Genomic DNA, 23,592 nt, shown 5'->3' on the forward strand with positions numbered 1-23,592 from the left:
TTTGTAAATTTGGGACCACAAAATGGCATTTGCAATCAAACGGGAACATGTAAATCTGACAATGACATGACATGGAGAAGGATAAACAATAATGTTGTATCAGGTCTCCAGGACCTGTATTATTTTATCTTGTCTTGTTATTGTTATGATTATTTAAAGTGAAATCAATGAAAGACATGAGACCACAGACCATCTGATGCTCATTACATATCAGATTCAATGAAGAAAGAGGCATGTGGGGTGCATGCCTGAGCCTGAATCATGGATTGGTCAGTTTACTTATTTATTTTTTATTTAATTACAGATAAGTTATTATGCAACCAGTCCTCTTCTCAGCAACCGAGCCTTGTTTCCTTCATTTTTCCGTACTATACCTAGTGATGAGTTTCAAATGAAAGGATTGGCCCAGCTTGTCTCTAAGTTTGGTTGGTCATGGGTTGGTCTTTTGGCAACTGACAATGACTATGGGCAATATGCGATGCAGGTGGTAAAACAAGAAGTGCTCAAAGCTGGGGCTTGTGTTGCATTTTTTGTAGATATAATGACCAGCAAGCCTGACAGGAATGCTCCCCAGATTGCTCGGATCCTCAGAGAGTCAACAGCTAAGGTTGTAGTTGCGATGGCCTCTGAGGCTGATTTTTATATTGTGCTAGGAGAACTCTTGAGGCAGAATGTGACTGGCATAGTCTGGGTAGGCAGTGAAGCCTGGGCAAGTTCCAGTTTAGTCTCTGCAAAAATATTTCAGGCTGTTTTGGTGGGCTCAGTTGGCTTTAGCATCCACGCTGGTCAGATATCTGGGTTTGCAGAGTATTTCGAAAGCCTCAATCCATCTTCAGATCTTCATGATCCATTCATAAAGGAATTTTGGGAACATGCTTTCTCTTGTAAGTGGCTCGACCAGGATGATTTAGCCAACAATGCCTCACACCAGTCATGTACAGGGAAAGAAAAGTTGGGGAATGTCATGTTGAAAACAGACTTTCGACTTTCTCTCAATGTCTACACTGCAGTTTATGCATTTGCTTGGGCCCTGCATAATCTATATGACTGTCAGCTTGGAAAAGGACCATTTCAGCATGGGAGCTGTGCCAACATCTCCTTTTTCCAACCTTGGCAAGTAAGAGACCATTCCTTCTCCTCAGCTGCCAATTTCTCATCTCATTTTGGTGTTCTCTTCATTCATTACTTTTTTTTCTTGTTTTCTCAGCTTTTCTACTATGTTAAACATGTCAATTTTAAAACCAAAGATGGGAACCATATATTTTTTGATGCTAAAGGGAACCCCCCACCAATTTATGATATTATAAACTGGCGAGTGAGTGCTAAGGGCTCTACAGAGCAGATTATTGTAGGGAGTTATGATGCAGGTGCACCAGATGGGAAGAAATTACCTGTGAACACATCTACAATATTATGGAACACTGGTGAAACTCAGGTATGAGAAAAATATTCACTTTATCATGCTTTAAGCATAGACAAAATTGAGAATATGCCAATAATCCAAAAGGTTCAAATTCTTACCTATTTGGTTTAACTTCTACTTCACATAGATGTTTTTAGCTCTTTGGGTTTGGAATAGAGTTCACAGTGAAGTGCTTTTGATAATAATTGTGGCATAACCCATGCCATATTAAACCTCACAATCACACAACAATCTTTAAGAGCCTTGAAGACTCCAAACAAACTTATCAACCAATGCCTAGATAGTGTACCAAAAACAGTTTAGCATGTAGCCTCTTACTGCTGCCTCCTGTATCACATCAGGCTCATAGAGTCCTACTGCCAAGCAATCCATATAAGTATCTAGTAGAATTAAGTGTAAAGCAACTGGCCTTTTCGACTTTTTATGAAAACTATCATCTGACCGGCTTCTACCATTGTTATTGCTTCAGCTCAGATGAGTGGTGAAATGTCTTTAAGAAAACTCAAATATTCCAGTTGCTGTAGACTTAATTCTGCTAGAAACTGTATATCATGACCTGGGTGAATAAAAATCTTCATAGACAATCCAGATATGTGCTCTTGTTTTGAGCCTGCGGTTTTGTGGTTACTCGGACTTCTGGTAATTCTTAGGAATTGTAAAAAGAGTGTCTGATCCCAAAAAAATTGAGTTAACTCAAGAAATCCCAAGCTAAGGTAAACAGACTTTGTCAAGAGACAATTCTGAATTAATGTAAAGCCTTCCAAATTTACCAAAACTATATTTTCAACCAAATATTGTACAGTTTGCATTGGGACTATTTCACTCTAATTATGCAAATTGCAAAAAAAGAGGGTTCACCATCAGATCCTTTGTTTGATTATTGATTGATTGATCATTATCTATCCAACATTAGGTTCTAATATTGGATTCTTTATGCCCTAGATTCCTCTTTCCAGATGCAGTGAAAGCTGTCCAGTAGGGTTTACAAAGTTGACATTACCAGGAAAACCAATCTGTTGTTTCCAATGTGTTCGGTGTCCTCAAGGACAAATATCAAACCAAACAGGTAAGAATTGGAACCTTTTGGATTATTGGCATGTTTCTTTTACTAATTGAACATGGGAAAAATAATATTTGGTTCCTTTCTAGATGCTGTAATGTGTCAGCAATGTTCATGGGATACGTGGTCCAGTTTTCAACAAGACAAATGCATCCCAAAGGCAATAGACTTTCTCTCCTATGAAGAACTCTTGGGTTTAAGTCTAGCAGCAATTTCTATTTCTTCCTCAGTTGTTCCACTTTGCATTACGAGCATTTTTAGGTGTCATAAAACCACACCAGTTGTCCGTGCCAACAACTATTTGCTTAGTTGCCTTCTCCTGTTCTCCCTGTTCCTCTGTTTCCTTTGCTCTTTAGGGTTCATTGGTTACCCACAATCTGAAATGTGTCTTCTGCGCCAGGTGGCATTTGGGATGGTTTTCTCTCTGTGTATCTCTAGTGTTCTGGCTAAAACCATCACTGTTGTTATAGCTTTCACTGCAATTCAGCCAGGCAGCAGGTTAAAAAGGTGGACAAGCGTTAAGGTGTCCTACTGTGTTGTTGCGTTTTGCATGTGTATTCAGTTAACTGTGTGCATAGTGTGGCTTTCCTTCTCCCCTCCATTTACAGAGTATGATATCAAAACCCAACCTGGAGTGATCATAATTAACTGCAATGAAGGGTCACCCACTGCTTTCTGGTGCATGCTGGGATTTCTCGGCATATTGGCTTCTATCAGTTTCATTGTTGCTTTCCTGGCTAGGAGACTCCCTGACAGCTTCAATGAAGCAAAATTCATTACATTTAGCATGCTGGCCTTTCTCACTGTCTGGATATCCTTTATCCCAGCATACTTCAGTGCACGGGGAAAATACACTGTAGCCATGGAGATCTTTGCCATCTTGTCTTCTACCTGGGCTATGGTGGCCTGTATTTTTATGCCAAAGTGTTACATCATATTGTTAAGACCTGATATCAACTCCAGAGAACTTCTCATGAGAAAAGGCAGAGCCCAGTGATAGTCCAAAACTTTGTTGAGATTAGATATATACCTGAAGGGATCATGGAAGAAGTTGTTTCTATATTTTGTTTCCTTCATTAAATGTTTGCCTTAAATTCCAGCTCTAATGCAAATTTCAGGCTGTATCTACTTAAATTTATATTATTAAAGAGCCATAGGAAATTAAACATTTCAAATGATTCAAAAACCACAAAAAGTAGGTCAAGTTTTAAAGTCAAATTGTAAAGGTCAAGTTCAACCATTGCAATACACTCTGCAAGTGGATCCAGAAGAAGACAAGTAACCAGCCCTCCCTTTCAATAATGAGGGTTGTACTATTGGTGTAGTTCTTTATGTACAGTTTAGTTCTGCTCAGTGAGCACACAGTCCTTTTAAGCAAACTTATGAAATAGTAGGACCCTTTGTGTCAGGACCAAAAACTACATGGCCAAAAATATAGAGATGGTTTATATAGGCAGACATTTCATAACCCCCTCCTAAAATCACATCTCCTCAGTCCCACATATATGGAGGAGCAGATTGAAATACTTTATTGGTACAAAAATAACAGCACCCTAGGGGATCCATAAGTGTTTTGTGCCTAAGGAACACTCATGGGCCAGCATAGAGCACCTCACCTCAACTCAACTGAACACCTAAGGGATGGATTGGAATCCCAAATGTGAACCAGGACTGTTCCCCAACATCGGTGCACATTGATCCATTCCATCATGACAGGTGTGCCAACATCAGATTATTTCAGTCCTGGCAGGTAAGAGACCTTTTCTTAAGTACCTTTTAACTGTGTTCAAAATGTCAACTTTAAGACCAAAGATGGAAGTATCTTTGGTAAAAGGGAACCCTCCAGCTGTTTATAGTGAACTGACGTCTGGGTTTCAAGGGCAAGATAGAGCAGATTGTGGTTGGGAGATATGATTTGAACTCCCCAGATCAGGAGACTTTGAGTGTAGAAATAAAGGTTGTTACATGGGTCAATAAGGAATCTCAGGTAAGAGGATATACATCTTTTACTCCTAAAAGACAAGGTAAACTCTTTAGAAGATGTCCAACTGGAGAAACCATCTCTGAACAGAGGCAGGGGCCTTTGACAACACCTGTCTGCTACATACAATGCTGTTCTAACATCTGTACCCTGGTGGATTCAGAACACTTCACACATCCATTCATGCAACTCTCACAAATAACACCTGTTTCTCAGAGTTACATGACGAATTGGTAATCCTATCACAGTAACTACAAAGCATTCACAATCTCTGTGAGTTTTAGATGTCACCTCTCTGAAGAGTTGCAATGTGTCATTGTGAATGGATTAGTGGAAGAATTTATACGACGAGGATTTACCACATCAATCAGTTGAACTTGAAGAAGCTTCTCGGATGAGTAGTGAAACATCTTCAATGATTACTCAGTAAGTCCAGTTGTTTTAGAAATACCTATACTAGATATGATGTTAAAAAATGATTTCTGTATAAATGTATAATTCTATGGTTATTATTAGGTTCATCTATCCAAGTGCCGTCCAAGTTGTCCTTCAGGATTTAGGAAGGTTATTATTTTAGGAAAACCATCTTGCTGCCATGATTGTGCCTGATATCCCCATGGAAACATTTCAAGCCACGCAGGTACTGTGAATATTGTTTCAAAGTTCTTACACAACCTCTATCACATTCTTTGAATGAAAACTAAATGAATTCACTTTTTAGATGGTGTGGATGTCATCCATGTTCCTGTGACACGTGGCCAAATTTCCAGCAGGACAGATGCTTACCACGAGAGTACCTTTTTTCGTATGAAGAAACTTTGGGTTAGATCTCAGCAGGCATTTCCATCATCTTCTACTTTCACTTATTATTCTGGGACTTTTTATTCAATATAAAGAACACCAATTGTCTGAGCATATGATTATGCATTAGCTGCCTTCTCCTGCTTTCCGTTTCCTCTGTTCTTTTGGGTTCATTGGTTACCCAAATCCTGAAATGTGTCTTCTGCATCAGGTGGCATTTGGGATGGTTTTTGCTCTCTGCATCTCCTGTGTTCTGCCCATAACCATGACTGTTTTCATTGCCTTTAAAGTAATCAAACCAGGCAGAAGGTTAAGGTTGTTCAACTGGATCCGTTTTCACTTGAAAAAGGATCCTTGACGATCCGAAACATGTTGTGTTAAATAAAAACTTTGCAGCAGAGTCTGCGTACTGTGTGCTCCATCCTACACCTCATTGTTTAAAGTGTTCAACTGGATCATTGGGTTTGGTGTATTTATCAGTCATTTCTTTGTGTGATGTGGCTGATCTTATCTCCTCAAAAAGTATGGTCCAGGCAAATAAAAAGCATAAATTGGTAGAACAATAATTAAAACTGGAAAAAGGGCACCCAGGAACTGCAGCAAGGTAGACCTTCTATTGCGGCATAGCTAGAGTATTTAAAGATGACTGACACCTAAGAGAAGATTTATTAAGGGTCGAAGTGAAAATTTGAATTCAAAATTGAATTGTGAATTATCCAAACTTGATTCCAGTTTTAATTCGATTTCAAATTCGAATTTCGAGATTTATCATACTCTGGCCCTTTAAGAACTCAAATTCAACTATTCACTACTTAAAACATGCCAAATTACTGTATAAGTCAATGAGAGAGGTCCAGGGATCAATCTGGTACTGTTTGCAGCCTTTTTTTGGAGAAAAAAACTCTAATCAAGTTTTTATAACTCAAATCAAATTAAATTCGAGTTGTCACGTTTATTCAATGCATCCGACTTTAAAACAATTTAATTTAATAATACATTTCAACTTGCCTGTGAATGTGATATAAAAACCCAATATAAAAACATGCTGAGGTGTAAAACAAATAAGTTGAGATATTCGTACAGAAAAAAAAGGTGGAATGACCAATTACTATTAAATGGGAGCTAGAGTTTGAATGGCAAACTGTCGATGGCCACATTTATATAAAAAATCAAAGGCAAACATTTGTACACAATATATAATACATTATTATGGGTAGAAAACACATTATTCCGGGGTACATGTGTGGTCACAGTGTCCCTATCATCTTTTTAAACACATGGTCCTTTTTAATGGTCGTTCTCTTGAGGAACCACACTATGACACCTGAGGAGCACTATGACAACTTCAATCCACACAGGAACAACAATGAACACTTGGTGGGGCCAGCAAGTGTATCCCAGTGTTGGCCTCTGTACACTGGATTCTGAAGACATATTGAGGCACTGGCTGTAGAACCACCTTTCTGTAAGTGCTGAGGAATATCCCTATTCATAAAGAGTAACTCCATCTCTGGTTGAGCTTTACTTTGGATAAGGCCTCCCTCCTCTTCAGCAAAGGCCAGGAACCTTGGACTACCCATTACCTTTTTCACTATATTTATATGATTTCAGTATGTTTAATTAGCAGATGATTACAAACATACAACAAGTAATTATTTATGAATGACGACCACTCTCTGTAAATCATTGCACCATATAGTGTCACTATATAAATAAAGGACAATAATAATGAATCTTTTTATAAATAAATAATCTCTTGAGGAGGTTCCCAGTTCAGATGGTTTGTAAGGAACTAATCACATCACTGCTGTACAGAGGAGGGGCCCCTTGTGAGATTCAAGCAAAGTGAGAGGGAAAGATTGGAAAATGTAATTTACAAAGTATAATTAACAAACACAACATAATTAATGTCTGTGTTCCCAGAAGTCCATGTATCAATCCTATGGTACATATACAGTATAAAAGTAGTGTAGTGTACAGCATGGATAGAAATTAAGGGTGTGCACATTGAGCGTGTGGTGCACTTATAGACAAGGGTCTTGTAATTTTGTGTCCATGAGTGTGTTACATTCACTGTAGGTTCCTTGAGAAGATCTCTATCCTGTGCATGTGCCATAGTCAGACTTGTTAGCGATGAACACCAAAAGACAAAGGTGTCACACAACTATTAGTGGCCTCCAGCCTGTGACTGTTCTCCTTTATTCTGTAGCCATTGCTGTGGGCTCTTGCTGGGAATCTGGGAAATCCTGCAGTTTATCCAGTGGCAACATGAGTGGTTTTCTGAGTCAACCAGGAGATATTATTATTGGGGGAACCTTTGTCATTCACGTGAACAGGAATTATATCCAACCCCTATTCACCACCAATCCCACCGACCTGCAGTGTCACACGTAAATCATGTTTTTACCTTGTTACCTCTTTTCAGTGCATTGTATTTGCTTTTTTTCTACATAATACACAAAGTCAAACCAGTCTGTACATGGTGTGGATCAGTGGCAAATTGTGTCAAAACTACTTAATAATCAGGCATGTGGCCAGAGCTCCATTCTGCTATAAGCATCTAGTGACGTGCCCACTACAGTTTCGTCCAAATGTTATTGCTACTTTTTATTACTGTACATGAGAAATTCATGTGATATAATCTTTTTCTCCTTGCCTCAGATTCGGAAGTGAATCTTACCAAGGTATGCATGCCCTGATGTTCGCTGTGCAGGAGATCAACAAAAACCCTGAGCTTCTCCCCAATATAACTTTGGGTTTCCAGATATTTGACACCTGCACGGCCATGAGACGCACAGCACAAGGAATGTTCTGGATGTTATCAGGGAGACAGGAGCTCACCCCAAATTATCACTGCAACAGAGAGTCACATCTAGCTGGTATTATTGGAGATTCCGCCTCCACCCGGGCTATTTTGATGGCTCAGATCTTAGGACTTCAGCATTACCCACAAGTAAGAGTAACTGTTAATACCCAGGAAGGTGCTATATATGCTGCAAACATCACAATTCCTTTGAATAAAATAACATTATTGATCACAAAAAAATCAGTGTACTAGGATAATCCCTTTAAGCAGAGTTCCCCAACCAGTGGCTCATGTTGCTCACCAACCCCTTGACAGTTGCTCCCAGTGGCCTCAAAGCTGGTTCTTATTTTTGAATTCTGGACTTGGAGGCAAGTTTTTGTAGCATAAAAACTATGCAAACTGTCCAAACAGAACTTCCTGTAGACTGCCAATCCACATAGAGGCTAGCAAATAGCCAATAATATCTCTTTTAGCACCCCCTGGAACTATTTCCAGGCTTGTGTTGCTCCCCTACTCTTTTTACATTTCAATGTGGCTCATAGATAAAAAAAAAGGTTGGGGACACCTGCCTTACAGTAATGGTATATTTTACTTTTCATTCATTGCATTGTTCTAACAGTGTTTGCAGTCACCAAATTATTGTATATTCATCAACTAATGTGAAACCACAAAATGGCATTTGCAATCAAACGGGGACATGTAAATCTGACAATGACATGACATGGAGGGGGCTCAGCAATAATGTTGTATCAGGTCTCCAGGACCTCCATTTATGTCCCCTGTATTGTTTTATCTTGTCTTGTTATTGTTATATCATTACATATCAGATTCAATGAAGAAAGAGGCATGTGGGTGCATGCCTGAGCCTGAATCATGGATTGGTCAGTTTACTTATTTATTTTTGATTTAATTACAGATAAGTTATTATGCAACCAGTCCTCTTCTCAGCAACCGAGCCTTGTTTCCTTCCTTTTTCCGTACTATACCTAGTGACGAGTTTCAAATGAAAGGATTGGCCCAGCTTGTCTCTAAGTTTGGTTGGTCATGGGTTGGTCTTTTGGCAACTGACAATGACTATGGGCAATATGCGATGCAGGTGGTAAAGCAAGAAGTGCTCAAAGCTGGGGCTTGTGTTGCATTTTTTGTAGATATAATGACCAGCAAGCCTGACAGGAATGCTCCCCAGATTGTTCGGATCCTGAGAGAGTCAACAGCTAAGGTTGTAGTTGCGATGGCCTCTGACGCTGATTTTTTTATTGTGCTAGGAGAACTCTTGAGGCAGAATGTGACTGGCATAGTCTGGGTAGGCAGTGAAGCCTGGACAAGTTCCAGTTTAGTCTCTGCAAAAATATTTCAGACTGTTATGGTGGGCTCAGTTGGCTTTAGCATCCACGCTGGTCAGATATCTGGGTTTGCAGAGTACTTTGAAAGCCTCAATCCATCTTCATATCTTCACGATCCATTCATAAAGGAATTTTGGGAACAAGCTTTCTCTTGTAAGTGGCTCGACCAGGATGATTTAGCCAACAATGTCTCACACCAGCCATGTACAGGGAAAGAAAAGTTGGGGAATGTCATGTTGAAAACAGACTTTCGACTTTCTCTCAATGTCTACACTGCAGTTTATGCATTTGCTTGGGCCCTGCATAATCTATATGACTGTCAGCTTGGAAAAGGACCATTTCAACATGGGAGCTGTGCCAACATCTCCTTTTTCCAACCTTGGCAAGTAAGAGACCATTCTCCTTCTCCTCAGCTGCCAACTTCTCATCTGATGTTGGTGTTCTCTTCATTCATTATTTTCCTTTCTTGTTTTCTCAGCTTTTCTACTATGTTAAACATGTCAATTTTAAAACCAAAGATGGGAACCATATATTTTTGATGCTAAAGGGAACCCCCCACCAATTTATGATATTATAAACTGGCGGGTGAGTGCTAAGGGCTCTACAGAGCAGATTATTGTAGGGAGTTATGATGCAGGTGCACCAGATGGGAAGAAATTACCTGTGAACACATCTTCAATATTATGGAACACTGGTGAAACTCAGGTATGAGAAAAATATTCACTTTATCATGCTTTAGGCATAGACAAAATTGAGAATTTGCCAATAAACCAAAAGGTTCAAATTCTTACCAGTTTGGTTTAACTTTTACTTCTCATAGATGTTTTTAGCTCTTTGGGTTTGCAGTGAAGTGCTCTTGAAAATAAGTTAATAATTGTAGCATAACCCTTGCCATGTTAAACACAATCACACATCAATCTTGAAGAGCCTTGAAGACTCCAAACAAACTTACCAACCAATGCCTAGATAGTGTACTAAAAACAGTTTAGCATGTAGCCTCTCACTGCTGCCTGCTGTATCACACAGACTTGAGAAGCCTTATCAGGGTCACAGAGTCCTACTGCCAAGCAATCCAGATAAGTATCTAGTAGAATTAAATCGAAAGCAACTGGCCTTTTCGACTTTTCATGAAAACTACTCATCGGACCGGCTTTTACCATTGTTATTTCTTCAGCTCAGATGAGTGGTGAAATGTCTTTAAGAAAACTCAAACATTCTAGTTGCTGTAGACTTAATTCTACTAGATACTGTATATCATGACCTGGATGAATAAAAATCTTCATAGACAATCCAGATTCGACGGAATAGAAGGGGTGGGGAAGATAAAACTTCAACCAGTGCTCGGTTCACTACTTCCTTTTCTCTGATACTAATTTCACAGGAGCCCATGGATTTGTGGTTTTTTAATCTTTCATAGCTCTCTTCAGTCTAGGATTTAGAATTAAAATTGAGACCACAGTCCCGGGTACTCTGCCTTCTTTGTCTTTGTGGTGTCCCAGGGAAGGAAAAAAAAAATTTAGGTAGTAGATTTGGGACAACTCCACCTTCTCCTTTTTCCAATTTCTGTCTTAACCTTTGAACCTGAGCATTGTGTGTTTTTTTTAATATTTATCCTATTAATTGTGGTCTCTTTCAAATCAATTACCTAATTTATCATTAATTGTCAAGCACTGCTAAGCACTTTAAACTTAATGAATTAATTTTTAAGTTTGAATGAATTCAAGTTAATTCAATTAATTCTCCAATCTAATTGGATGTGGGCATATTAACAATTTATTTGATAATACACCTCATTGTCATCATCATAATTTTTTCATCATCATTTATTTATATAGCGCTGTCAAGATACGTAGTGCATTGTAAAGGATATAACTTATTGTGAAGTATAATTGATCCTAGTAAGGATCATATCACCATATGGTTTTAAGCTTTACTATATTTAACAGAATGAACTGTATTGCACCTGCACTTTAATTCTAATTAAAATAAGTTTTAATTTAATTGGTGGTTCTAACTGTTTAAATTACAGCACTGCACTTTATACCTTTAAGTTTTCTGTGATTACTATAGGGTAATCAGTAACATTGCACGTTAACATAGATATTGTCCAATAGGTAGTTGGAATAATTGAGAGACTGCTGAGCGAGTTTTGAGCAAGTAAGGTACTTTTTCTTCTTTTTATTTTTTAAACCAGATATGTGCAGACATGTTTTGAATCTGTGATTTTGTGGTTACTCAAACTTCTGGTAATTCTTAGAAATTGTAAAAAGAGTGTCTGATCCCAAAAAATTCGAGTTAACTTAAGAAATCCCAAGCTAAAGTAAACAGACTTTGTCAAGAGACAATTCTGATTTAATGACAAGCCTCCAAACGTTACCTAAACTATATTTTCCACCAAATATTTTACGGTCTGCATGGTGACTATTTCACTCTAACAATGCAAATTGCAAAAAGAAGAGGGTTCACCATCAGATCCTTTGTTTGAGTATTGATATCATTATCTATCCAACATTAGGTTCTAATATTGGATTCTTTATGCCATAGATTCCTCTTTCCAGATGCAGTGAAAGCTGTCCAGTAGGGTTTACAAAGTTGACATTACCAGGAAAACCAATCTGCTGTTTCCAATGTGTTCGGTGTCCTCAAGGACAAATATCAAACCAAACAGGTAAGAATTGGAACCTTTTGGATTATTAGCATGTTTCTTTTACTGAATGAACATGGGAAACATAATATTTGGTTTCTTTCTAGATGCTGTAATGTGTGAGCAATGTTTATGGGATACATGGTCCAGTTTTCAACAAGACAAATGCATCCCAAAGGCAATAGACTTTCTCTCCTATGAAGAACTCTTGGGTTTAAGTTTAGCAGCAATTTCTATTTCTTCCTCAGTTGTTCCACTTTGTATTGTGAGCATTTTTATGTGTCATAAAACCACACCAGTTGTCCGAGCCAACAATTATTCCCTTAGTTGCCTTCTCCTGCTCTCCTTGTTCCTCTGTTTCCTTTGCTCTTTAGGGTTCATTGGTTACCCACAATCTGAAATGTGTCTTCTGCGCCAGGTGGCATTTGGGATGGTTTTCTCTCTGTGTATCTCTAGTGTTCTGGCTAAAACCATTACTGTTGTTATAGCTTTCACTGCAATTCAGCCTGGCAGTAGGTTAAAAAGGTGGACAAGTGTGAAGGTGTCCTACTGTGTTGTTGTGTTTTGCATGTGTATTCAGTTATCTGTGTGCATAGTGTGGCTTTCCTTCTCCCCTCCATTTCCAGAGTATGATATCATAACCCAACCTGGAGTCATCATAATTAACTGCAATGAAGGGTCACCCATTGCTTTCTGGTGCATGCTGGGATTTCTCGGCATATTGGCTTCTATCAGTTTCATTGTTGCTTTCCTGGCTAGGAGACTCCCTGACAGCTTCAATGAAGCCAAATTCATTACATTTAGCATGCTGGCCTTTCTCACTGTCTGGATATCCTTTATCCCAGCATACTTCAGCGCACGGGGAAAATACACTGTAGCCATGGAGATCTTTGCCATCTTGTCTTCTACCTGGGCTATGGTGGCCTGTATTTTTATGCCAAAGTGTTACATTATATTGTTAACACCTGATATGAACTCCAGAGAACTTCTCATGAGAAGAGGCAGAGCCCAGTGATAATCCAAAACGTCTTTGAGATTAGATGAAGGGATCATGGAAGGAGTTGTTTCTGTATATTGTTTCCTTCATTAAATGTTTGCCTTAAATTCCAGCTCTAACGCAGAATTTGCTCAGGCTGTATCTACATAAATTTGTATTATTAAAGAGCCATAGGAAATTAAACATTTCAAACATTAAACATTTTCAAATAATTCAAAACCACAAAAAGTAGGTCAAGTTTTAAAGTCAAATTGTATACGTCAAGTTCAACCATTGCAACACATGCTGCAAGTGGATCCAGAAGAAGACAAGTAACCAGCCCTCCCTCTCAATAATGAGGTTTTACTATTGGTGCAGTTCTTTATGTACAGTTTAGTTATGCTCAGTGAGCACACAGTCCTTTTAAGCAAACTGATGAAATAGTAGGACCCTTTGCATCAGGACCAAAAAATGCTTTGGGCGGGTCCCCATGCACTTCTGTTTTATCCCATTGATAGGTTGTGACCCATTTGGTAAGCAAAGTCAAAAGTAAAGTGCCACACTCACATAACTCGCTGTTTGAAGCCTCGGGTGCACGCTATACTCCTCTCTGCAGGTTCTCTACACATGGATTAAACAATTGCAGCAGCACTCCGATGTTTGATCAAAAACTTTTAATTTTGGAACCACGGCAACGTTTCGGGCTAATACAGCCCTTTATCAAGTTGATAAAGTGCTGGATTAGCCCGAAACGTTGCCATGGTTGCACGCATTAATATTTTACAAATGGTTGTACTCCCCAAACTATTGTATTTATTCCATAAGTCCCCAGTTCTCCAACTCTCAACCTCTTTACCAAACTTGAATCACTCACAGGTGCATTTATCTGGGGCAATAAACAACCCCGTATAAGTCTTAAAACATTGACAGCCCCTAAAACACTTGGAGGTCTTGCTTGTCCACATTTTCTTCTTTACTATTTGGCGGCTCAACTAGTGTATGTAGCATGGAGCCTTAACTCATCAGCAGAGAATGACGCCTTCCCTATCTTGGCAGAAGCAGCCGGGTCTATTGATGCACTCACTAATACAGTGCTCCGGGGTACTACAAATAGGGGCTGCCCCCCCTCAACTCTAAAGATGTTACCTCCAATATGGGAAACAGCCCTTAAATAAGACAAAACACGCCAAAATGACATCTCCCCCTACACACCTATATGGTGCAATCCCAAATTGAGACACTTTCAGACAATACCAGACCCAGTACTCTGGGCAAGATACAATATAAAATATATTGGTCAGCTCTATGACAACCAGGGGTTTAAGTCATATGTGAACCTAGCAGCAGAATGTAAGCTTCCTAGAAACATGTGGTACAGATACTTTCAAATAAGACATGCAGCACTTAGCCAGTTCCCGACCTCCCCCAGGATCTCTCCCTCTCTACTTGAGGAAACCTTGAGGTCACCAAATCAGGGGAAGTTAGTATCCCGCATCTATAACATTCTTAATAAACAAAGGGGCAATCCTTATGCACATTGTCATACTAAGTGGGTGCAGGAGATACCACACCTTGACCTGGACGACTGAGATGATATTACACACTCATATTTGCCATCTGTGATAAGTAGCAATGATATTCTAATACAATATCGTATGATACATAGAACTTATCTTACCCCAGGGAGGCTGCACTCCAAGGGCCTTAAAGCAGACAACACATGCTTTAAATGCGGAACGGATCCAGGTACTTATTTACATACCTTCTGGACGTGCCCGCAGATGGTTAGATTCTGGGACAAGGTGGTGAATTTTGTAACGCAAACTCTCAATATGCCATGTGTGCGGACACCGGAGGCATGCCTTCTGGGCTTGATTGAAAATATCACACCTGACAAATACCAACGTGTTCTATTAAGGTTGCTATATTTTTATGCAAGGAAGGCAATTACCTTGGTTTGGAAGCTGCCTAGAGCCCCCTCCCTAAAAAGCTGGAAATCGCTTATAAATGAAGCTCATCCCCTATACAAACTAACCTATTTGAGTAGAGGATGTCCAGACAAGTTTGGGACTATCTGGGGTCCCTGGTTAGACGAATTTGATGCAGCATATGTCCAGGACCATATTTAGTGTGCTACAAGCTATATATAACGAGACCATTATGGTATGCATCCCTCGGCCTCCCCCCCCCTTCTCCCTCTATTACCCCTTCCCCGATAACCCTCTTAAATTAAAAAAGCTTGACTAATACTTCCATGACCTAACTTAGGTCGGCAATTCACATGTGATAATTATTTATGGATATGACAGACCGCCACATATTTGAACTGTTTGTTGTTGTTTGTTATGGATGTATCAAGCTGAAAATTAAAACTTCTAAAAAACAAAAAAACATTGGAGTGCTGCTGCAATTGTTTAATCAATTTGGTAAGCAAGTTCACTTATTGATACGCATCTGAAAAAGTTTAATCTTGGGAGTAGGAAATGTGGCTGCAAGGACTGGTGCTGACTGTTTTTGGGCAAATAGGATAACTCACATTTTAACCCCCAGGTTTAAAGGGTAACTTAACTCTTTTTCAAAACACACACAATTGATTAGTCACAAATCCACTACTCCACTAAATACACTACATGGCCAAAAATATAGAGATGGTTTATATAGCCAGACATTTCATAACCCCCTCCCAAAATCACATCTCCTGAGTCACACATATAGGGAGGAGCAGATTAAAATACTATATTGGTAAAAAAAAAATAACAGCACTCGAGGGGATCCATAAGTGTTTTTTGCCTAAGGAGCACTCATAAACCAGCATAGAGCACCTCACCTCAACTCAACTGAACACCTAAGGGATGGATTGGAACCCCAAATGTGAACCAGGGCTGTTCCCCAACATTGATGCCCACCTGGAATTGATCCATTCCATCATGACAGGTGTGCCAACATCAGATCATTTCAGTCCTGGCAGGTAAGAGACCTTTTCTTTACTAACTTTTAACTGTATTCAAAATGTCAACTTTAAGACCAAAGATGGAATTAATATATTTTTCAATGGAAAACAGAAGCCTCCAGCTGTCTATGACATAGTGAACTGGTGTTTGGGTTCCAAGGGCAGGATGGAACAGGTTGTGGTGGAAAAACCATCCCTGAACAGTGGTGGGGGCCTTCGACCCCACCTGTCTGCTTCATATAATGCTGTTCTAACATCTGTACCCCGGCGGTTTCACACATCCTTCACACTTCCATTCATGCAACTCTCACAAGTAACAATTGTTTCTAGGAGTTGCATGATACCTTGGTAATCTACAAAGCATTCACAATCTCTGTGAGTTTCAGATGTCACCTCTCTGAAAAATGACAATGTGCCGTTGTGATTGGATTGGATTTATATGCCGAGGATTTCCCAGACCAGTCAGTTGAACTCAAGAAGCTGCTCGGATGAGTAGTGAAATGTCTTCAATAAATACTCAGTATGTGAAGTTGTTTTAGAATGATAAAAAAAATGTTAAAAAAATTCTATGGTTATTATTAGGTTCCTCTATCCAAGTGCTGTCCAAGGATTTAGGAAGGTGATTGTTTCAGGAACACCATCTTGCTGCCATGATTGTTCCTGATATCCCCATGGACACATTTCAAGCCACGCAGGTACTGGGAATATTATTTCAATGTACTGTGAATATTATTTCAATGTACTGTGAATATTATTTCAATGTACTGTGAATATTATTTAAGTGAGTTCACTTTTTAGATGCTGTGGAATGTCATCCATGTTCCTGTGACACGTGGCCAAATTTCCAGCAGGACAGATGCTTACCACTAGAGTACCTTTACTATGAAGAAACTTTGGGTTACAGCTTAGCAGCCATTTCCATCATCTCTTCTGCACTTTCACTTGTTATTCTGGAACTTTTTATTCAATATAAAAGAACACCAAATGTCTGAGCAAAAAATTATGCCATTAGCTGCCTTCTCCTGCTTTGCCTGTTCCTCTGTTTCCTTTGTTCTTTAGGGTTCATTGGTTACCCACAACCTGAAATGTGTCTTCTGCATCAGGTGTCATTTGGGATGGTTTTTGCCATTTTTTTTACCAACACTGTTGTCATTGCCTTTAAAGTAAACCAGGCAGAAGGTTAAGAAAGTGGACAGGAGTAAGGGTGTTCAACTGGATCATTGGGTTTGGTGTATTTAACAGTCATTTCTGTGTGTGATGTGGCTGATCTTATCTACTCAAAAAGTATGGTCCAGGCAAGTAAAAAGCATAAATTGGTAGAACAATTATTAAAACTGGAAAATGGTCACCCAGGAACTGCAGCAAGGTAGACCTTCTATTGGACATAGTTAGAGTATTTAAAGATGACTGACACCTAAGAGCAGATTTATTAAGGGTCAAAGTGAAAATTCGAATTCAAAATTAAATTGTGAATTATCCAAACTCGATTCCAGTTTTAATTTGATTTCAAATTTGAATTTCGAAATTTATCATACTCAATTACTATTAAATGGGAGCTAGAGTTTCAATGGCAAACTATCGATAGCCACATCAGGTTAAGATTGTTTGTATATATAACAAAACAAAGGCTAACATTGGTACATAACATATAATACATTATTATGGGTAGAAAACTCATTATTACGGGGTACATCTGTGGTGACAGTGTCCCTATAATCTTTTTAAACACTTGGTCATTTTTAATGGTCCTTCCCTTGAGGAACCAGACTATGACACTTGAGGAGCACTATGACAGCTTCAATCCACACAGGAAAATAGTCCCTCCCATGAGATTCCCTGTTTCACCCAGCAGTCCAAGTCATAATTTGAAGGTCATGGTTTTCTGTCGGAAGATCCACCCCTCTATCAACAACACATCTGAAGTCTGTCTTCTAATATTAAAATAGAAGCAACCGGCATGAAGAGGAGGAAATATCTGGTAGGGCCACGCATTAAACGATATATAACTGCTTAGGCCCATTTCACCCCATGATTTATGCTAATACAGTTTAATGCCTCCCTAGAGTTTAATACCCGCTAGAATTCTCCAACTATTATGGGCATACTATATATATTTATGACTGCAGCTATGCTTCTGTCGTTTGTAATCAACGGTGGAGGAAAGTGTTAATAATCAAAATCTTTTATTTTTGTTTTCAGATTTATTAATATCACAAATTTACAAAAAAGGCAAAAAATCGCTGTTTCAGTTAAAAAAAGAACAAGTTTTGAGTTTGTGTGATAGCGGTGGCGTTGTGGAAAGGACGAGAGGCCAGGATAGTCCCCATGCGCCAGCTGGTGAGGCGGTGATTCGGCCTTGTGTTTTTATATGGTCATGAAACTCCTCGGTAACATATAATATCCTTATATTTTACAACTGGGGGTACTTTATTCACTATATATTGCCCTTTTACATCTTTTACCTTGAGCCGTCATTTTGTGAGGGTCTCTGTCCTCCCTCAGAGACCCCAGACCAGAAACAAAGCAGCTCCAACTGTACCAGGAAGAACTGTTGGTGTATCCTTAATATTCTTAAAGGGGAACTATTGCAAAAATTATAATTTAATATACATTTATAGTAATTAAGACACGCTCTGTATTTATTCAATTAAAAGTTATGTCTCTCTACATGCAGGATTTGTGCCATTCAGTTATTTTATATGTTTTTGTTTGTAATGGAATCAGTTATTTGAGTGAGCTCTAATATATCTGATAGGAAAAGGAGCCCCCCTATAAGATATATTAGATTTGTCAATGAAAATCTGACACCCAACTTGACTGAATGATTTATCTGTATGTCACACTACCTCAGAGTAACAAGTAATGTGAACAGAACAAGGGGCGACCTGTTTGTCATTACCCCTATCTATGCTGCTAGTGCAATCTACGTTGCTCCAGTCTTAGCTGATGTTCACGTTTCTTCTTGCAGTTTATTAGCGGCATATTACATTAACCTTGTCCCTTCCCTGTTCCACCCAGAGTATAACAGTCCCTTACTGAGATTCTATGTTCCACCCAGAGTATAACAGTCCCTCCCCTGAGATTCCCTGTTCCACCCAGAGTATAACAGTCCCTCCCCTGAGATTCCCTGTTCCACCCAGAGTATAACAGTCCCTCCCCTGAGATTTCCTGTTCCACCCAGAGTATAACAGTCCCTCCCCTGAGATTCCGTGTTCCACCCAGAGTATAACAGTCCCTCCCCTGAGATTCCATGTTCCATCCAGAGTATAACAGTCCCTCCCCTGAGATTCCATGTTCCACCCAGAGTATAACAGTCCCTCCCCTGAGATTCCCCTGTTCCACCCAGAGTATAACAATCCCTCCCCTGAGATTCCCCTGTTCCACCCAGAATATAACAGTCCCTCCCCTGAGATTCCATGTTCCACCCAGAGTATAACAGTCCCTCCCCTGAGATTCCCTGTTCCACCCAGAGTATAACAGTCCCTCCCCTGAGATTCCATGTTCCACCCAGAGTATAACAGTCCCTCCCCTGAGATTCCATGTTCCACCCAGAGTATAACAGTCCCTCCCCTGAGATTCCCTGTTCCACCCAGAGTATAACAGTCCCTCCCCTGAGATTCCAAGTTCCACCCAGAGTATAACAGTCCCTCCCCTGAGATTCCCTGTTCCACCCAGAGTATAACAGTCCCTCCCCTGAGATTCCATGTTCCACCCAGAGTATAACAGTCCCTCCCCTGAGATTCCGGTTCCACCCAGAGTATAACAGTCCCTCCCCTGAGATTCCATGTTCCACCCAGAGTATAACAGTCCCTCCCCTGAGATTCCCTGTTCCACCCAGAGTATAACAGTCCCTCCCCTGAGATTCCATGTTCCACCCAGAGTATAACAGTCCCTCCCCTGAGATTCCGGTTCCACCCAGAGTATAACAGTCCCTCCCCTGAGATTCCCCTGTTCCACCCAGAGTATAACAATCCCTCCCCTGAGATTCCCCTGTTCCACTCAGAGTATAACAGTCCCTCCCCTGAGATTCCATGTTCCACCCAGAGTATAACAGTCCCTCCCCTGAGATTCCCTGTTCCATCCAGAGTATAACAGTCCCTCCCCTGAGATTCCATGCTCCACCCAGAGTATAACAGTCCCTCCCCTGAGATTCCATGTTCCACCCAGAGTATAACAGTCCCTCCCCTGAGATTCCATGTTCCACCCAGAGTATAACAGTCCCTCCCCTGAGATTCCATGTTCCACCCAGAGTATAACAGTCCCTCCCCTGAGATTCTCTGTTCCACCCAGAGTATAACAGTCCCTCCCTCTGAGATTCCATGTTCCACCCAGAGTATAACATTCCCTCCCCTGAGATTCCGGTTCCACCCAGAGTATAACAGTCCCTCCCCTGAGATTCCCCTGTTCCACCCAGAGTATAACAATCCCTCCCCTGAGATTCCCCTGTTCCACTCAGAGTATCACAGTCCCTCCCCTGAGATTCCATGTTCCACCCAGAGTATAACAGTCCCTCCCCTGAGATTCCCTGTTCCATCCAGAGTATAGCAGTCCCTCCCCTGAGATTCCATGCTCCACCCAGAGTATAACAGTCCCTCCCCTGAGATTCCATGTTCCACCCAGAGTATAACAGTCCCTCCCCTGAGATTCCATGTTACACCCAGAGTATAACAGTGCCTGCAGTGAGACTACCTGTTCACACAGCAATGAACACTTGGTGGGGCCAGCAAGTTTATCCCAGTGTTGGCCTCTGTACACTGGATTCTGAAGACATGTTGAGGCACTGGCTGTACCAGAACCACCTTTCTGTGAGTGCTGAGGAATATCCCTATTCATAAAGAATAACTCCATCTCTGGTTGAGCATTACTTTGGATAAGGCCTCCCTCCTCTTCAGCCAAGGCCAGGAACCTTGGACTACCCATTACCTTGGTACCAGTATTAAATGTATGTTTACAAATGCAAGAAGTCTGACTGGTAAAATGGGAGAGCTGGAGGTGCTGGTGTTGGAAGGAAAATATGATGTGATTGGTGTGGCCGAAACATGGCTGAATGAGTCACATGACTGGGCAGTAAATATCAGTGGCTATACTTTGTTTCGGAGGGATAGAGGCAATAGAAAAGGAGGAGGGGTATGTCTGTATGTTAGGCAGGATTTAAAAGCTCATATAAAGGAGGAGGTTATGTAAGAAAATGAGGGGGCAGAAGTCTTATGGGTGGAGTTCTTCACCAATTGTAAAGAATCCAGCAAATTAATTGTAGGAGTCGCTATAGACCCCCTAATGTAAGTGAGGAGGAAGAGACAAAGCTCCTAATGCAAATAGAAAAGGCTGCTAGTTTAGGTAAAGTAATGATATTGGGGGATTTTAATTACCCAGATATTGACTGGAGCAACGGTACTGCCAGATCAGTTAATGGGAACAAGTTTATAAACTTATTGCACGACAATTTTTTAGCACAGGTTGTTGAGGAGCCTACCAGAAAAAATGCTATTCTTGATTTAGTGATCTCAAATGAGCCAGAACTTATAGCAAATGTGCAAGTCATTGAACCCCTGGGTAATAGTGACCATAAGGTTATATCTTTTAATGTCTGGTGCAAAAAACAAAAATATACTGGGGCAACAAAAACCATGAATTTGGGAAAAGCTAATTTTAGTGCCTTGAGGGCTGCCCTACAGAGCATTGATTGGGGCATTAGGTTTTCAGCTAAAAACACAGAACAGAAATGGTTGTCCTTTAAAATGATATTAAATCATTATTGTTCTCAATTTATTCCCTTAAGGACTAAATGTAGAAGCTCTAAGAATCATCCTGTGTGGCTTAATACAGAAGTAAAGAGGTTAATGGGCAAGAAGAGAAAGGCATTTAAAAACTACAAATCTTTTGGGACAGAAGCTGCATTTAATGAATATAAACACTGTAATAAATGTTGTAAATCAGCAATCCGGAAGGCTAAGAAAAGAAATGAAGAGTTAATTGCGGTGGAGGTGAAAACTAACCCTAAAAAGTTTTTTAAATATATTAATAGTAAAAAGATGCAGGTTGAGAGTGTTGCTCCATTAAATAATGGTACCAGTATGGTTGTAACAGATACAGATAAGGCAAATGTGTTAAATCAGTTCTTTTCTTCAGTGTATACAATAGAGGAGTCTGGGTTCACAAGCTCACTTTTTAATTGCACGAATGGTTCAGCTCAATCTAGTCAGTGGCTGACTCAGGATATGATTCAAAAAGCTTTAATACAAATTAATGTAAACAAGGCTCCAGGGCCTGATGGCATACACCCCCGGGTTCTGAGAGAGCTTAGTTCAGTCTTAGACCAGCCCTTATTTATGATTTTCTCAGATTCACTGTCATCTGGTATGGTGCCTATGGATTGGAGAAAAGCTGATGTTATTCCAATATTTAAAAAGGGATTACGATCTCAGCCTGGCAATTATAGGCCAGTAAGCTTGACATCTGTGGTGGGCAAATTATTTGAAGGCTTGTTAAGGGATCACATTCAAAATTTTGTCCTAATGAATGGCATTATGAGCAACAATCAGCATGGCGTTATGAAGGATAGGTCATGTCAGATGAATTTGATTGCATTTTATGATGTGGTACTGTATATACCCGAGTATAAGCCGAGTTTTTCAGCATCCAAAATGTGCTGAAAAAGTCTACCTCTGCTTATACTCGGGTCAGCGGTACCCGACCCGAGTAGCTGAGATTGCAGTCACTTTTAATCATTCCTATACCAACAGTACACTTGGGGAGAGACTGCAATATCCCACAATGCCCTCTGTTGGTTATATGAAAGAATAACAGTGCGCCCTCTGTTGGTTATATGAAAGAATAACAGTGACTGCAATATCACACAGCGCCATCTGTTGGTTGTATGAAAGAATAACAGTGCGCCCTCTGTTGGTTATATGAAAGATTAACAGTGACTGTAATATCACACAGCACCCTCTGTTGGTTATATGAAAGAATAACAGTGACTGCAATATCACACAGCACCATCTCTTGGTTATATGGAAGAATAACAGTGACTGCAATATCACACAGTGCCCTCTGTTGGTTATATGAAAGATTAACAGTGACTGCAATATCACACAGCGCCCTCTGTTGGTTATATGAAAGAATAACAGTGACTGCAATATCACACAGCGCCCTCTGTTGGTTATATGAAAGATTAACAGTGATGGAAATATCACACAGCACCCTCTGCACATGGTAGTGGGACAGTGGGACAATGCACACAGTCATCCGTTTGGCAATTCTCTGTCACCATCAACTTTGCAAAAAAGTCCGGTTGATTGCTGGGGGGGTCGCTTTGGCAGAATGTGCGCTGCTGGGAGACAGGGCTGTAGTTGTGTCTAGGCTTATACTCGAGTCAATAAGTTATCCCAGTTTTCGTAGGTAAAATTAGGTACCTCGGCTTATACTCGGGTCGGCTTATACTCAAGTATATACGGTAAGTAAGATTCTGGACAGTGGGGGGAGTCCTTGTAGATAATAAACTTGTCTGTAGCAAGCAATTCCAGTCAGCAGCATCAAGGGAAGAGACGCTTAAGGGGAGATATGATAACTATGTATAAATATATAAGGGGGTCATATAATAATCTC

General features: G+C 40.1%; 2 protein-coding genes across 2 annotated transcripts; both read left to right on the forward strand.

Moving 5' to 3' along the window:
- The first annotated feature begins 478 nt into the window (after positions 1–478).
- On the forward strand, positions 479–3,480 carry LOC108710448 (extracellular calcium-sensing receptor). Its single transcript, XM_018251586.2, has 4 exons — positions 479–1,117; positions 1,208–1,435; positions 2,366–2,489; positions 2,573–3,480. Exons 1-4 carry the CDS (start codon positions 479–481, stop codon positions 3,478–3,480), a joined length of 1,899 nt encoding a protein of 632 aa, XP_018107075.2.
- Positions 3,481–7,533: 4,053 nt separating this feature from the next.
- LOC108710449 (vomeronasal type-2 receptor 26) lies at positions 7,534–13,073 on the forward strand. The gene is made up of 4 exons (XM_041585685.1): positions 7,534–7,655; positions 7,927–8,218; positions 11,959–12,082; positions 12,166–13,073. Exons 1-4 carry the CDS (start codon positions 7,534–7,536, stop codon positions 13,071–13,073), a joined length of 1,446 nt encoding a protein of 481 aa, XP_041441619.1.
- The last annotated feature ends 10,519 nt before the right edge of the window (positions 13,074–23,592 follow it).

The sequence above is a fragment of the Xenopus laevis genome, chromosome 3L (assembly GCF_017654675.1).
Source record: "Xenopus laevis strain J_2021 chromosome 3L, Xenopus_laevis_v10.1, whole genome shotgun sequence".
Taxonomy (NCBI): domain Eukaryota; kingdom Metazoa; phylum Chordata; class Amphibia; order Anura; family Pipidae; genus Xenopus; species Xenopus laevis.

Bases quoted from the DNA above. Each gene is read 5' to 3' on its own strand.
- LOC108710448 (XM_018251586.2), top strand. From the start codon at position 479: ATGCAGGTGGTAAAACAAGAAGTGCTCAAAGCTGGGGCTTGTGTTGCA. The intron at 1,118-1,207 runs GTAAGAGACCAT...TTGTTTTCTCAG, and splicing joins CCTTTTTCCAACCTTGGCAA to CTTTTCTACTATGTTAAACA. The intron at 1,436-2,365 runs GTATGAGAAAAA...TTTATGCCCTAG, and splicing joins GGAACACTGGTGAAACTCAG to ATTCCTCTTTCCAGATGCAG.
- LOC108710449 (XM_041585685.1), top strand. From the start codon at position 7,534: ATGAGTGGTTTTCTGAGTCAACCAGGAGATATTATTATTGGGGGAACC. The intron at 7,656-7,926 runs GTAAATCATGTT...TCCTTGCCTCAG, and splicing joins ACCGACCTGCAGTGTCACAC to ATTCGGAAGTGAATCTTACC. The intron at 12,083-12,165 runs GTAAGAATTGGA...GTTTCTTTCTAG, and splicing joins ACAAATATCAAACCAAACAG to ATGCTGTAATGTGTGAGCAA.